Source organism: Pelobates fuscus, chromosome 12 (genome assembly GCF_036172605.1).
Source record: "Pelobates fuscus isolate aPelFus1 chromosome 12, aPelFus1.pri, whole genome shotgun sequence".
Classification (NCBI taxonomy): domain Eukaryota; kingdom Metazoa; phylum Chordata; class Amphibia; order Anura; family Pelobatidae; genus Pelobates; species Pelobates fuscus.
In genome coordinates this window covers 108,444,447-108,462,346 of record NC_086328.1, presented here as the reverse complement: position 1 = coordinate 108,462,346, position 17,900 = coordinate 108,444,447, and the positions used below count along the sequence as shown (strand labels likewise).

Sequence of the window (17,900 nt, the reverse complement as noted above, 5' to 3'; positions counted from 1 at the left end):
ACAGATTGACGTCGTCAGAAGAAATCAACCATCATAACCACTAGAGAGCGCCATAGTGATTCTGGTGCCTAACGTGCAGATTTATCTCCAGATAAGATAATTGTCTATGTCATCATAGCAATCTGTTCATTAAAGACAATATTACAAAATGGGAAGGCCCAGACAATTAAACCATGACAGTGCTACACAGAGATCCCAAATAAACAGGATATTCCAAGCCGACATTTTGTCATGCGCCATTAATTGGGATGACAGTGAAGTGCAAAGGCAGTACAAAATAGGATGGAAACACAGAATCCCTGGGTTCCAGCAAACTCTGTACTCTGACTACAGACCCCTGCCTATAATGACTGTTCCTGACCACATTACGCAATAAATACACAGAGAGGGTTAATTCTGTATTCTTACCGAAACTCCCATAAAACCCCTACTGCCCCATCTGCAAAAATACATTGGGGTTACAACAGCATGCTCCCCGGGAAATGCATGGGGGAGGGTGGGGTGACAGCTGCAGTATTGTGATTGAAGCAGCCTGTGGGGTGCTGGCATTAGAACAGGAAGATGGTAGTTTTAGGGTTGGGGTCTTTTGATGTCACATTTTGGAACAGCTTCAATGATTTCAGTAAAAGAAAAAAAAAAAAAAAAGAAAAAAAAGAAAGTGAAGTGTTTGACAAACCCTGCAGGTTGTGTGATACTATTGTTGACCCTATTCACATTTTAGAATGCTTTAACATCTCAAGCCGCAGGAAACGGTAACAGCTTCTAACATCAATCATTACAATATGCCTAAACTCAAACACTTAACCCCTGCACTGCCAGTGACATATGCACACAGCACGCAGAGGTATGCATCCATGTCCCAACCCCTTACATACCTGTTTCTCTCTATTTTAATAACTTGTCAATAAAATAAATGGATATTTTACTCTGGTCTTCTAACTCCATTATTCTGAAACCCATGTCCCCCTTTTTTTTTATTATATAATTATCGGTTAAACAAGAATCAACCCAATTACGGTCATTTTGTTAGTAAGTAATGTGCTGTCTATGCATACCGACATAAAATATAAATGTACACATTGCTTTCACTTTTCCAAAATGCAAATACTGAGCAAGATGGCAGGATACAGGACAGTGAGCCTACAGCGCAGTTAATGTCCCACCTACAGTATCCTAATGCCTGGTCAAACCTCAGGGTCAATGATTTCATTCTCATCAGGTTTATCATAGCTTATCTCTGCAGATATCCAAGCTCAGGGGAGTACCCGGAATATCACGGGGCAATAAAGTCGCCCTGGACATGATATTACCGTTGATAAGTGTGTTATACTCTCCTTCATTGCACTTCTAGCCCCAGCAGTAAAGCTATAGGATCTACTTTCCAGGGAGGTTGTGTTGACAGATACAGGAAGAGCAGTAAAGATATGAGATCTACCCACCTTTTTCAGTCGTGGCTGCCGGAGGATGTACTGGTTTGGCTTTGTCATAATTATTAAAGCTTTGACTGCGCCTATTGCTGCCAGCTGGACCTCGTGATTTGGATTCACCGCAAGCAGACGCAGCCGGCCTCGTGCTTGGAGCCGGCAGCCTGAAATATTGACATTTACGTTGATTAAATGCACCAATAATATTTTCATTAGGTCATTAAATAATAAAATTAATTTAATAGTAACTTATGGCATCAGACACATTAAACATATATAATAGTAGCTTTTGTTTGATATAAAATGTTTACTTGATTTTAAATTGTTAGTGGTCAAAGAGGACAAAATGCCTGTCCCTGGGAAACAGAGAAGAAAAAGTTATGGCTCCAGAGCATGCACACAGTTAATTGGTTAATTGCATTTTAACAAGCAAAATCCGCATTAGGCAGAGTACAACTATAACAGATGGGGGTGTATTCATTAAATTGGAATTGCAAATGTTAGACTGCTACATATCAAATGAAGATTTGTTTCCACGTTAGCAATTTCAGCTATCCCAACATTACTACAATAATTTAAAGTCTACATTTAGTGAATAAACCCTATGATGGTTTATTAAAAGAAATAATAGGATAAATGTAAAATAAAAAGAGTTTTAGGAGATTAAACAGGATGGTGGGAGAGATTAGTACCAGGAGCCTTGACCAGTATCCTCTGTAGTCCAGTCAGCATTAATAGCAGAGGAGCAGGAACAGTTCTATAGGGTGCATATATACAGTGGTGTCCCAGCTTCTCCAGTGTCTGTGTGAGAGACAGGAAGACAAAAGATCACTTCCCATCAGCCCACAAGTAACCTCTCACACAGAAGGAGCAGGGGGAATTCTGAGTGATGCACACTGTATAACAGCTCCTGCAACTTTAATATCACTCTGACTGGTCTAAAGAAAACAAAGGAGGGTAAGTATTTTTCAAATAACCCTTCTAACTCCAGCACTCAAACCCTAAACCTGAAATTGAACCATTTATTTTCATCCAATGTTAAAAACGAAACACCTAATGTATACCCCAATGCTAAAATTAACCCAAATATAACCTTAAACCTAGTAATCCTAAACAGCCTTTATATTACAACTTTAACCCTACTCAAGCTGTTAATGTTTTTAATAATAAACATCTTATGTAATACAACCCTCTCTAACCTTAAAACCCACTTTACTGTAACCACTTCTAACATTATCTTTAAACCTGCATGTATTTACACACACTATACTCACAGATTCACACACAATACATTAGAAGAAATATGCACGTACATACCTTTATGCACATGCAGCTATCAAATATGAATATGTCTTTCCAAAGTTTCTAGACCTGCAATGTCTAGTTCAGGGATAGGCAACCTTCGGCACTCCAGATGTTGTGGACTACATCCCCCATAATGCTCTTACACTAATGCTGGCAAAAGATCATGGGAGGTGTAGTCCAAAACATCTGGAGTGCCGAAGATTGCCTATCCCTGGTCTAGTTAATAAATTCTTTATGATTTATCTGCCTTATTTTTGGGTTGGGCAGCAGGGGGCACCTTACAATTTTGCGCCTATAGGTGCCTGGTCCCAAGGAGGGTCCCCGAGTTCTCCTCTAATCTCACATGTCTACAGAGCCAATCATCGCTCAGTGACTGTGGCAAAACTCACCCACCATCGACCACCACAATTAAATATAAAAAGTGTTCAAAACACTAAATTACTAAAACCCGTCATAAAGCAAACATCCAAACACACACTAACCACAGTTCACCCCTCCCCTTTGAGCAGAATTAGTTAAATTGTGCATGCACATTGGGGGTTAAATAGCTGTGAGATGGAAAAGGTCCTTGTAGAGTAATGGTGGAGAGAGATGCTTGGGGCGTTGAGGACATATATTTAACTGTAGATGTTCTGTGTTTCCCAATGAAAATATCAGCTTATATAATGCTTGACGCTTTGCTTGTGGGTGTGTATTTATTTGATTTTGCCCAAGGGAATAGTTAGGAACTTTAATTTGCAGGATACAGCAGATTTAAAGCATCTTGGGGGGGAAGAATCAGCTTTTCAAAAAGAGAAGAAAAATGTTAACGGTTGCTCTCCATCTCTATGTCTTGGTACCAAGTCTTAGCATTGGCAAGGCAGCCCATGCAGACACACACAGAGCCCTGCCATGTTTTACATGGAAGCTCAGGGTTGGCACAATACTTGCAGAGCTTCCAGGAAACAATGGGATTGTTTCACCCTGTATGGCTCCGCCAGTGGCCACTTTAGAGACAGGACTGGTCTTTTTAGCTGTCCACGCCACCATTACTGTCCACTCTGATAGTGGAGACTGACACTGTGTTAAATCCACAGAAGGTGAAGGGATATGGGGTATCCCAAGTAAGAGTTTAAGACAACCACAAATCTCTGTAAATATGGCACCTTCAGGGAGTCTATGACAAAATTTCACAAAAAAGAATAAAATAGTTAACAGTGATGCCTACAATAAGAAAATTGTAGGCATAATACTTGAAACTAAATTAACTAATCGTTAATAGTTATTACTAAAGGGCTTCAAAAGCAAAAGAGTATTAATTTTCCAATGGATTCATATGATGCACCAGAAAATATGTGGCTTATATATATTTTAAAACTGTGTGGTGATTGGGGTAAAGCCAGCGTAAAATTATAAGCAGTAGAAATCTGCGATAAGATGTACAGAAAGTAAGCCAAAATGTAGTTCACTAATAATTGGGGTGCCACAGGGAGCATGTGAGTTCTATGCCATTATTCTGTGCGTGGTTAAAAAGTGGGGGTAACACAGCAGCATCCCACTTGTTATTTACATATATCAAGAGACACAATGTGTGTAATCACACAAAGGAGACAGACACAAAACTTAAGGATTTAATATAAAATGAATGGAATAAGTAGGTGTTATGAAATTGAGAGGTTTGTAGGTTAATCTTATCACTCTGACACGACACAAGCAAACCATTCGATGTTACTCCAAGTATGGCAGCCATACTGGACACAATATAGAATGTTATAATGGGTTAGGTAAAAAAAACTGCCACAGCACCAAATTCTCACACTACAAAAACTGACCGAGAGGATTTCCTCCCACCCAGCGAGAATATGGACATTTTCCTATCACTTGAATCTTTGGAGGAAAAGCTGCATTAAGAGAAAAAAGTAAAGAACACAAAACATAATGAAATAGGAAAGCGAGATTATATCTCCTGACATCCTGATTATAGAAAGAAAGTACTTTGCTTGCATATTACACACAGAGTGCAAACCCTTGCTCCATACTACACACAGAGCACACCCTGCCTTTTGACTGACTACACACAGAGAGCACATCCTGCCTCCCGACTACACACAGAGAGCACACCCTGCCTCCCGACTACACACAGAGAGCACACCCTGCCTCCCGACTACACACAGAAAGCACACCCTGCCTCCCGACTACACACAGGATGCACACCCCGCCTCCCGACTACACACAGAGAGCACACCCTGCCTCCCGACTACACACAGAGAGCACACCCTGCCTCCCGACTACACACACAGAGAGCACGCCCTGCCTCCCGACTACACACAGAGAGCACGCGCTGCCTCCCGACTACACACAGAGAGCACGCGCTGCCTCCCGACTACACACAGAGCACACCCTGCCTCCCGACTACACACAGAGAGCACGCCCTGCCTCCCGACTACACACAGAGAGCACGCCCTGCCTCCCGACTACACACAGAGAGCACGCCCTGCCTCCCGACTACACACAGAGAGCACACCCTGCCTCCCGACTACACACACAGAGAGCACACCCTGCCTCCCGACTACACACAGAGAGCACACCCTGCCTCCCGACTACACACACAGAGAGCACACCCTGCCTCCCGACTACACACAGAGAGCACACCCTGCCTCCCGACTACACTCAGAGAGCACACCCTGCCTCCCGACTACACACAGAGAGCACACCCTGCCTCCCGACTACACACAGAGAGCACACCCTGCCTCCCGACTACACACAGAGAGCACACCCTGCCTCCCGACTACACACAGAGAGCACACCCTGCCTCCCGACTACACACAGAGAGCACACCCTGCCTCCCGACTACACACAGAGAGCACACCCTGCCTCCCGACTACACACAGAGAGCACACCCTGCCCCCCGACTACACACAGAGAGCATACCCTGCCTCCCGACTACACACAGAGAGCACACCCTGCCTCCCGACTACACACAGAGAGCACACCCTGCCTCCCGACTACACACAGAGAGCATACCCTGCCTCCCGACTACACACAGAGAGCACACTCTGCCTCCGGACTACACACACAGAGCACACTCTGCCTCCAGACTTCACACACAGAGCACACTCTGCCTCCGGACTACACACAGAGAGCACACTCTGCCTCCGGGCTACACACAGAGAGCACACTCTGCCTCCGGACTACACACAGAGAGCACACTCTGCCTCCGGACTACACACAGAAAGCACACCCTTTCTCCTGACTACACCCTGCCTCCTGACTACAGTCTGAGAGCACGCCCTGTGTCCTGACTACAGACTGAGAGCACTCCCTGTGTCCTTACTACAGACTGAGAGCACACCCTGTGTCCTTACTACAGATATGGAGCACACACCCTGCCTCTAGACTACACACAGAGAGCACACCCTGCCTCCGGACTACACACAGAGCACACAGCCTGCCTCCAGACACCCTGCCTTTGTACTACAGACAAAGAGCACACAGCACACTCTGCCTCCGGACTACACACAGAGAGCACCCCACAGACAGAGAGCACACCCTGCCTCCCGACTACACACAGAGAGCACGCCCTGCCTCCCGACTACACACAGAGAGCACGCCCTGCCTCCCGACTACACACAGAGAGCACGCCCTGCCTCCCGACTACACACAGAGAGCACACCCTGCCTCCCGACTACACACACAGAGAGCACACCCTGCCTCCCGACTACACACAGAGAGCACACCCTGCCTCCCGACTACACACAGAGAGCACACCCTGCCTCCCGACTACACTCAGAGAGCACACCCTGCCTCCCGACTACACACAGAGAGCACACCCTGCCTCCCGACTACACACAGAGAGCACACCCTGCCTCCCGACTACACACAGAGAGCACACCCTGCCTCCCGACTACACACAGAGAGCACACCCTGCCTCCCGACTACACACAGAGAGCACACCCTGCCTCCCGACTACACACAGAGAGCACACCCTGCCTCCCGACTACACACAGAGAGCACACCCTGCCTCCCGACTACACACAGAGAGCACACCCTGCCCCCCGACTACACACAGAGAGCATACCCTGCCTCCCGACTACACACAGAGAGCACACCCTGCCTCCCGACTACACACAGAGAGCACACCCTGCCTCCCGACTACACACAGAGAGCATACCCTGCCTCCCGACTACACACAGAGAGCACACTCTGCCTCCGGACTACACACACAGAGCACACTCTGCCTCCAGACTACACACACAGAGCACACTCTGCCTCCGGACTACACACAGAGAGCACACTCTGCCTCCGGGCTACACACAGAGAGCACACTCTGCCTCCGGACTACACACAGAGAGCACACTCTGCCTCCGGACTACACACAGAAAGCACACCCTTTCTCCTGACTACACCCTGCCTCCTGACTACAGTCTGAGAGCACGCCCTGTGTCCTGACTACAGACTGAGAGCACTCCCTGTGTCCTTACTACAGACTGAGAGCACACCCTGTGTCCTTACTACAGATATGGAGCACACACCCTGCCTCTAGACTACACACAGAGAGCACACCCTGCATCCGGACTACACACAGAGCACACAGCCTGCCTCCAGACACCCTGCCTTTGTACTACAGACAAAGAGCACACAGCACACTCTGCCTCCGGACTACACACAGAGAGCACCCCACAGACAGAGAGCACACCCTGCCTCCGGACTACACACCAAGAGCACACCCTGCCTCCGGACTACAGACTGAGAGCACACCCTGCTTTTGTACTACAGACCGAAAGCAAACCCTGCCTCTGGACTACACAACGAGAATGCAGCCTGTCTCTAAATTACAGAAAGAGAGCACACCTTGCCTCCGGACTACACACAGAGAGCACACCCTGCCTCCGGACTACACACAGAGAGCACACCCTGCCTCCGGACTACACACAGAGAGCACACCCTGCCTCCGGACTACACACAGAGAGCACACCCTGCCTCCGGACTACACACAGAGAGCACACCCTGCCTCCGGACTACACACAGAGAGCACACCCTGCCTCCGGACTACACACAGAGAGCACACCCTGCCTCCGGACTACACACAGAGAGCACACCCTGCCTCCGGACTACACACAGAGAGCACACCCTGCCTCCGGACTACACACAGAGAGCACACCCTGCCTCCGGACTACACACACAGAGCACACCCTGCCTCCGGACTACACACACAGAGCACACCCTGCCTCCGGACTACACACACAGAGCACACCCTGCCTCCGGACTACACACACAGAGCACACCCTGCCTCCGGACTACACACAGAGCACACAGCCTGCCTCCAGACACCCTGCCTTTGTACTACAGACAAAGAGCACACAGCACACTCTGCCTCCGGACTACACACAGAGAGCACCCCACAGACAGAGAGCACACCCTGCCTCCCGACTACACACAGAGAGCACGCCCTGCCTCCCGACTACACACAGAGAGCACGCCCTGCCTCCCGACTACACACAGAGAGCACGCCCTGCCTCCCGACTACACACAGAGAGCACACCCTGCCTCCCGACTACACACACAGAGAGCACACCCTGCCTCCCGACTACACACAGAGAGCACACCCTGCCTCCCGACTACACACAGAGAGCACACCCTGCCTCCCGACTACACTCAGAGAGCACACCCTGCCTCCCGACTACACACAGAGAGCACACCCTGCCTCCCGACTACACACAGAGAGCACACCCTGCCTCCCGACTACACACAGAGAGCACACCCTGCCTCCCGACTACACACAGAGAGCACACCCTGCCTCCCGACTACACACAGAGAGCACACCCTGCCTCCCGACTACACACAGAGAGCACACCCTGCCTCCCGACTACACACAGAGAGCACACCCTGCCTCCCGACTACACACAGAGAGCACACCCTGCCCCCCGACTACACACAGAGAGCATACCCTGCCTCCCGACTACACACAGAGAGCACACCCTGCCTCCCGACTACACACAGAGAGCACACCCTGCCTCCCGACTACACACAGAGAGCATACCCTGCCTCCCGACTACACACAGAGAGCACACTCTGCCTCCGGACTACACACACAGAGCACACTCTGCCTCCAGACTACACACACAGAGCACACTCTGCCTCCGGACTACACACAGAGAGCACACTCTGCCTCCGGGCTACACACAGAGAGCACACTCTGCCTCCGGACTACACACAGAGAGCACACTCTGCCTCCGGACTACACACAGAAAGCACACCCTTTCTCCTGACTACACCCTGCCTCCTGACTACAGTCTGAGAGCACGCCCTGTGTCCTGACTACAGACTGAGAGCACTCCCTGTGTCCTTACTACAGACTGAGAGCACACCCTGTGTCCTTACTACAGATATGGAGCACACACCCTGCCTCTAGACTACACACAGAGAGCACACCCTGCCTCCGGACTACACACAGAGCACACAGCCTGCCTCCAGACACCCTGCCTTTGTACTACAGACAAAGAGCACACAGCACACTCTGCCTCCGGACTACACACAGAGAGCACCCCACAGACAGAGAGCACACCCTGCCTCCGGACTACACACCAAGAGCACACCCTGCCTCCGGACTACAGACTGAGAGCACACCCTGCTTTTGTACTACAGACCGAAAGCAAACCCTGCCTCTGGACTACACAACGAGAATGCAGCCTGTCTCTAAATTACAGAAAGAGAGCACACCTTGCCTCCGGACTACACACAGAGAGCACACCCTGCCTCCGGACTACACACAGAGAGCACACCCTGCCTCCGGACTACACACAGAGAGCACACCCTGCCTCCGGACTACACACAGAGAGCACACCCTGCCTCCGGACTACACACAGAGAGCACACCCTGCCTCCGGACTACACACAGAGAGCACACCCTGCCTCCGGACTACACACAGAGAGCACACCCTGCCTCCGGACTACACACAGAGAGCACACCCTGCCTCCGGACTACACACAGAGAGCACACCCTGCCTCCGGACTACACACAGAGAGCACACCCTGCCTCCGGACTACACACACAGAGCACACCCTGCCTCCGGACTACACACACAGAGCACACCCTGCCTCCGGACTACACACACAGAGCACACCCTGCCTCCGGACTACACACACAGAGCACACCCTGCCTCCGGACTACACACACAGAGCACACCCTGCCTCCGGACTACACACACAGAGCACACCCTGCCTCCGGACTACACACACAGAGCACACTCTGCCTCCAGACTACACACACAGAGCACACTCTGCCTCCAGACTACACACACAGAGCACACTCTGCCTCCGGACTACACACAGAGAGCACACTCTGCCTCCGGGCTACACACAGAGAGCACACTCTGCCTCCGGACTACACACAGAGAGCACACTGTGCCTCCGGACTACACACAGAGAGCACACTGTGCCTCCGGACTACACACACAGAGCACACTGTGCCTCCGGACTACACACACAGAGCACACTCTGCCTCCGGACTACACACACAGAGCACACTCTGCCTCCGGACTACACACACAGAGCACACTCTGCCTCCGGACTACACACAGAGAGCACACCCTGCCTCCGGACTACACACACAGAGCACACCCTGCCTCCGGACTACACACAGAGAAAACACTCTGCCTCCGGACTACACACAGAGAAAACACTCTGCCTCCGGACTACACACAGAGAAAACACTCTGCCTCCGGACTACACACAGAGAGCACACTCTGCCTCGGGACTACACACAAAGCACACTCTGCCTCCGGACTACACACAGAGAGCACACTGTGCCTCCGGACTACACACAGAGAGCACACCCTTTCTCCGGACTACACCCTGCCTCCTGACTACAGTCTGAGAGCACGCCCTGTTTCCTGACTACAGACTGAGAGCACTCCCTGTGTCCTTACTACAGACTGAGAGCACACCCTGTGTCCTTACTACAGACTGAGAGTACACCCTGTGTCCTTACTACAGATATGGAGCACACACCACACCCTGCCTCCGGACTACACACAGAGCACACAGCCTGCCTCCAGACACCCTGCCTTTGTACTACAGACAGAGAGCACACAGCACACTCTGCCTCCGGACTACACATAGAGAGAACACCCTGACTCCGGACTACACACAGAGAGCACCCCACAAACAGAGAGCACACCCTGCCTCCGGACTACAGACTGAGAGCACACCCTGCTTTTGTACTACAGACAGAAAGCAAACCCTGTCTCTGGACTTCACAACGAGAATGCAGCCTGTCTCTAAATTACAGAAAGAGAGCACACCTTGCCTCCGGACTACAGACCGAGAGCACACCTTGCCTTTGTACTACAGACAGAGAGCACACCCTGCCTTCTTACTACAGACAGAGAGCACACACTGCCTTTGTACTACAGACAGAGAGCACACACTGCCTCTGGACTACAGACCGAGAGCACACCCTGCTTTTGTACTACAGACAGAAAGCTCACCCTGCCGCCGGACTACACAACGGGAACGCACCCTGTCTCTAAATTACAGAGAGCACACACTGCCTCTGGACTACACAACGAAAACGCACACTGTCTCTAAACTACAGACAGAGAGCACACCCTGCTTTTGTACTACAGACAGAGCGCACAACCCTGCCGACTACACATAGAGAGCACATCCTGCCTCCGAACTACAGACCGAGAGCACACCATGCCTCCGGACTACAGATCGAGAGCACACCATGCCTTTGAACTACAGACAGAGAGCACACAGCACACCCACCCTGCCTCCGGACTACGCATAGAGAGCACCCCCTGCCTCCCGACTACACACAGAGAGCACACCCTGCCTCCGGACTACACACAGAGAGCACACCCTGCCTCCCGACTACACACAGAGAGCACACCCTGCCTCCGGACTACACACAGAGAGCACACCCTGCCTCCGGACTACACACAGAGAGCACACCCTGCCTCCGGACTACACACAGAGAGCACACCCTGCCTCCGGACTACACACAGAGAGCACACCCTGCCTCCGGACTACACACAGAGAGCACACCCTGCCTCCGGACTACACACAGAGAGCACACCCTGCCTCCGGACTACACACAGAGAGCACACCCTGCCTCCGGACTACACACAGAGAGCACACCCTGCCTCCGGACTACACACAGAGAGCACATCCTGCCTCCTGAGTACACATAGAGAACACACATTGACTCTGAACTACAGACAGAGAGCACACCCTGCCTCCGAACTACAGACCGAGAGCACACCCTGCCTTTGTACTACAGAGAGAGAGCACACCCTGTCTCCCGACTACACAACGAGAATGCACCCTGTCTCTAAATTACAGAGAGCACACACTGCCTCTGGACCACACAAAGAGAGCACACACTGCCTCTGGACCACACATAGAGAGCACACACTGCCTCTGGACTACACATAGAGAGCACACACTGCCTCTGGACTACACACAGAGAGCACACACTGCCTCTGGACTACACATAGAGAGCACACACTGCCTCTGGACTACACACAGAGAGCACACACTGCCTCTGGACTACACACAGAGAGCACACACTGCCTCTGGACTACACATAGAGAGCACACCCTGCCTCCGGACTACACAAAGAACACACCCTGCCTCCGGACTACACACAGGGAGCACACCCTGCCTCCGGACTACACACAGGGAGCACACCCTGCCTCCGGCTAAATTTGGCCTGGGGGAGTGCTTACAAATGGACTAAATCAGCACATTGTCTTCACACTTCACTTCACTTCACTCTCTTTATTAATTTTATAGTCAAAATTTAAACCTAACACAAGAACTAGAATGGGGGGGGGGAGGGGGAGAATTGCCCCTCTCTCAGCGCTCCCCTGGCTGTGTGCCATATATTTGTAATTCTGTGGACATTTTGAGACAGCAGGAAGAGTGAGGGTTAATGAATGTTCATCTAAGACACAAAATGCTGAAATGTTCGAGTCAGGTTACCATAATATGTACAAAAGTCATTTGTGGCAGGCTATGGTGCAGGAGACGGTAGGAGAAGCATCCTGTTCAGAGCTTCTCAACAACTTCAAAGACATAATGCTCCCCAGCACAGTGCTGGTCTGTGCAGTATATTCAGCCATCAAGCAGCTTCATGCAACGTTTCCACACTAAAGGGGTCTTCATCAAGTCTTAACAGTATGTGCAACACACCATTCTTTTGTAGGTGAATTCAAATCAGTGTTGCAATCATCAAATAACTGTGCATTACATCAATTATGTGCTTAATTTATATAATACCGATAATGAACCTTTTGTGAAAGAATGGGTAACCCCTTATTGTTCAAAAAAAGTGTGCAATCTCAGTCTACTTCTAATAGCACTAAGTATTTAAAAACAATCTATCATGTGGCAAGTGCAGGTGATTCTTCATTTGATCCAACAATCTGTAGACCGTTTTTCCTCATTCAGTAATTCGTATACAGGTTTATTTAGTTTATAAATAAGACACTTGTACTTTTAATAAACAATAATTTATATGTTATTGCATAAATTTGCAGCAATTTATGTCAAAGCATGACCTGTGTTTTGTAATCCCTTAGCCATCGTCAGAGATGGGTTTCTTAAGATTTCACGCATGTCCTCTTTACCAGAGAACAAGGTATCTGTCTTCCACTAAACTGCTAGAAGTTCATGAGATTTTCCCTTGAAAGACTTGAAAGAAGAAGGTTTTGTGTTACACTGGGGATTTTCCTGAGGGTAATTAGCTAATTGCACTATTTTTCATGGTTACAAAAGACAGTATTCTCTATGATGTCATGAGAACCTGCCAGAACAGCCACTGATAGCAGAGTTAGGCTTCCCTCCGGTAACATGATCACGCCTGTTAGTCTATAAAGACGAACACTGACCTCAGGCCTGCCATCATAACATTTAAAGAAGGCAGGAAAATTTATAGCACTAACTGAAAGACACAAAGACTGGCTATGTCTCTGTGTTTTTTTTGTATATGAATTGTTAAAACATAAAACTCAAAAGATAAGAAAACTAAAAAAATGTATCTGCTATATAAACACGCAGACATACTTTTTTTTTTAATGAAAATACATTGTATTTGACTGTTAATAATAAAAGTTTTTAAAAATATTATATATAGTAAGTTTGATTGTTTCCAAACTGCTTTACCAGTTGGGTAATGTGATCAGTGCTGACAAGTCTGGAGCGTCTATCTAGATCCAGTGCTGGATATATAAGTTTATGGGCCTGGAGCTGAAAATGTTGATGCGTCTAATAAAAAAAAGTGAATTTCTATTTCCACAGTTATGGACTACGTGTGTGACATATAATACATTATTTATACTGCTGGCCCATCCTTCTTCTGTATTGCAGCATCACATACCTGGCTTTGAGGCTACACTGCAGGAAACCTATCCTACTTACATGCCACAGTTGCAGTACTGGGAAAGTATTATTAGACACTTTAGTGGCTGCAGCCTATTATGTAATAAATAAACAAAGAAAGAATTTAACATCTATATTGAAAAGCATAGACCTGGAGCTTTTGCTCCAATAGCCCCTATGTTAACCTGGTCATATCTATATCACATGACAGGGCATGCAAGCCAGGGAAGAGATTTGGGCTGCAGAATGGGGCTCCTATCTAGATCATGAGATATTATGAGGCTACATGTCATCCACTCTGATTCTAACTTTCTATGATTTGCTGGATTTGTAGAATAATCGTAACAAGTCTTCCTTACCTGGAGTGCATTTCTGGTTGTGCTTTTGTCTGTGAGTGGGGAGGTTGCTGTGGTTGTTGGCACTGGACTGCAGTGGTCGTCGGGCAGGGCTGGGCATGGGTAGGAGTGTGGGTATTGTAGAGCTGCTGGCACTGGGTTGTGGCCCCTGTATGTTGGGGAGCTGGAGCAGGCTGGTGATATTGCGGTGGCTGTTTCTGTGATTGCTGTTGCTGCTTGTAGCGAGACAGGCTAAAGAACAGGCCAAGAATGGCCTTTAGATTCCCATTCCTGATCTCTAGAAGAAAAAAGAAAATGTATTTCTGTTTTATTTAAAGTCTGAATTACAGGCATAATGTGCTTACTGGACATTTCCAAAATAATTTATATAATTAAATATATTCCTAACCTTTCTGCTCCACGTTGTACCTACACATTGCAAAGCTTGAGGACGGTCACTTACACTGCAAGACTCCAGGACGATCACTTACACACTACGGGACAGGGATTTATATACAGCGTGGATCACAGACGGTTATTAGTACACCATACGGCACCGGGACAGGGATTTATATACAGCATGGATCACAGACGGTTATTAGTACACCATACCACACCGGGACAGGGATTTATATACAGTATGGATCACAGACGGTTATTAGTACACCATACGGCACCGGGACAGGGATTTATATACAGTATGGATCACAGAAGGTTATTAGTACACCATACGGCACCGGGACAGGGATTTATATACAGCATGGATCACAGACGGTTATTAGTACACCATACCACACCGGGACAGGGATTTATATACAGCATGGATCACAGAAGGTTATTAGTACACCATACGGCACCGGGACAGGGATTTATATACAGTATGGATCACAGAAGGTTATTAGTACACCATACGGCACCGGGACAGGGATTTATATACAGTATGGATCACAGACGGTTATTAGTACACCATACGACACCGGGACATGGATTTATATACAGCATGGATCACAGAAGGTTATTAGTACACCATACCACACCGGGATAGGGATTGATATACAGCATGGATCACAGACGGTTATTAGTACACCATACGACACCGGGACATGGATTTATATACTGCATGGATCACAGACGGTTATTAGTACACCATACGGCACCGGGACAGGGATTTATATACAGTATGGATCACAGAAGGTTATTAGTACACCATACGGCACCGGGACAGGGATTTATATACAGTATGGATCACAGAAGGTTATTAGTACACCATACGGCACCGGGACAGGGATTTATATACAGTATGGATCACAGACGGTTATTAGTACACCATACGACACCGGGACATGGATTTATATACAGCATGGATCACAGAAGGTTATTAGTACACCATACCACACTGGGACAGGGATTTATATACAGTATGGATCACAGATGGTTATTAGTACACCATACAGCACCAGTACAGGGATTAATATAGTATGGATCACAGACTGTTATTAGTACACCATACCACACCGGGACAGGGATTTATATACAGTATGGATCACAGACGGTTATTAGTACACCATACAGCACCAGTACAGGGATTAATATATAGTATGGATCACAGACTGTTATTAGTACACCATACCGCACCGGGATAGGGATTTATATACAGTATGGATCACAGACGGTTATTAGTACACCATACAGCACCAGTACAGGGATTAATATATAGTATGGATCACAGACTGTTATTAGTACACTATACCGCACCGGGATAGGGATTTATATACAGCATGGATCACAGACGGTTATTAGTACACCATACCACACCGGGACAGGGATTTATATACTGCATGGATCACAGACTGTTATTAGTACACCGTACCGCACCGGGATAGGGATTTATATACAGTATGGATCACAGACGGTTATTAGTACACCATACAGCACCAGTACAGGGATTAATATATAGTATGGATCACAGACTGTTATTAGTACACCGTACCGCACCGGGATAGGGATTTATATACAGCATGGATCACAGACGGTTATTAGTACACCATACCACACCGGGACAGGGATTTATATACTGCATGGATCACAGACGGTTATTAGTACACCATACCACACCGGGACAGGGATTTATATACAGTATGGATCACAGACGGTTATTAGTACACCATACCACACCGGGACAGGGATTTATATACAGTATGGATCACAGACGGTTATTAGTACACCATACAGCACCAGTACAGGGATTAATATATAGTATGGATCACAGACTGTTATTAGTACACCGTACCGCACCGGGATAGGGATTTATATACAGTATGGATCACAGACGGTTATTAGTACACCATACAGCACCAGTACAGGGATTAATATATAGTGTGGATCACAGACTGTTATTAGTACACTATACCGCACCGGGATAGGGATTTATATACAGCATGGATCACAGACGGTTATTAGTACACCATACCACACCGGGACAGGGATTTATATACTGCATGGATCACAGACGGTTATTAGTACACCATACCACACCGGGACAGGGATTTATATACTGCATGGATCACAGACGGTTATTAGTACACCATACCACACCGGGACAGGGATTTATATACAGTATGGATCACAGAAGGTTATTAGTACACCATACCACACCGGGACAGGGATTTATATACTGCATGGATCACAGACTGTTATTAGTACACTGTACCGCACCGGGATAGGGATTTATATACAGTATGGATCACAGACGGTTATTAGTACACCATACAGCACCAGTACAGGGATTAATATATAGTATGGATCACAGACTGTTATTAGTACACCGTACCGCACCGGGATAGGGATTTATATACAGCATGGATCACAGACGGTTATTAGTACACCATACCACACCGGGACAGGGATTTATATACTGCATGGATCACAGACGGTTATTAGTACACCATACGGCACCGGGACAGGGATTTATATACAGTATGGATCACAGAAGGTTATTAGTACACCATACCACACCGGGATAGGGATTGATATACAGCATGGATCACAGACGGTTATTAGTACACCATACGACACCGGGACATGGATTTATATACTGCATGGATCACAGACGGTTATTAGTACACCATACCACACCGGGACAGGGATTTATATACAGCATGGATCACAGAAGGTTATTAGTACACCATACCACACCGGGATAGGGATTGATATACAGCATGGATCACAGACGGTTATTAGTACACCATACGACACCGGGACATGGATTTATATACTGCATGGATCACAGACGGTTATTAGTACACCATACGGCACCGGGACAGGGATTTATATACAGTATGGATCACAGACGGTTATTAGTACACCATACAGCACCAGTACAGGGATTAATATATAGTATGGATCACAGACTGTTATTAGTACACCGTACCGCACCGGGATAGGGATTTATATACAGTATGGATCACAGA

The 17,900-nt window shown here is 47.9% G+C and overlaps 1 protein-coding gene across 7 annotated transcripts in view; it reads right to left on the bottom strand.

Annotated features, from left to right (window-relative positions):
* Positions 1-17,900, bottom strand: part of NAV2 (neuron navigator 2) — a 322,958-nt gene that overhangs the window by 95,542 nt on the left and 209,516 nt on the right. For 5 of the 7 annotated variants that reach the window (XM_063438399.1, XM_063438395.1, XM_063438397.1 and 2 more), the window contains exons 5-7: positions 14,455-14,728; positions 4,541-4,609; positions 1,440-1,588 (exon numbers count right to left, since the gene is read on the bottom strand). In XM_063438399.1, coding sequence (XP_063294469.1) covers positions 1,440-1,588; positions 4,541-4,609; positions 14,455-14,728 — 492 coding nt within the window. The remainder of the gene's footprint in view (positions 1-1,439; positions 1,589-4,540; positions 4,610-14,454; positions 14,729-17,900) is intronic. The other 2 variants (XM_063438396.1, XM_063438398.1) reach the window with 1 other exon arrangement.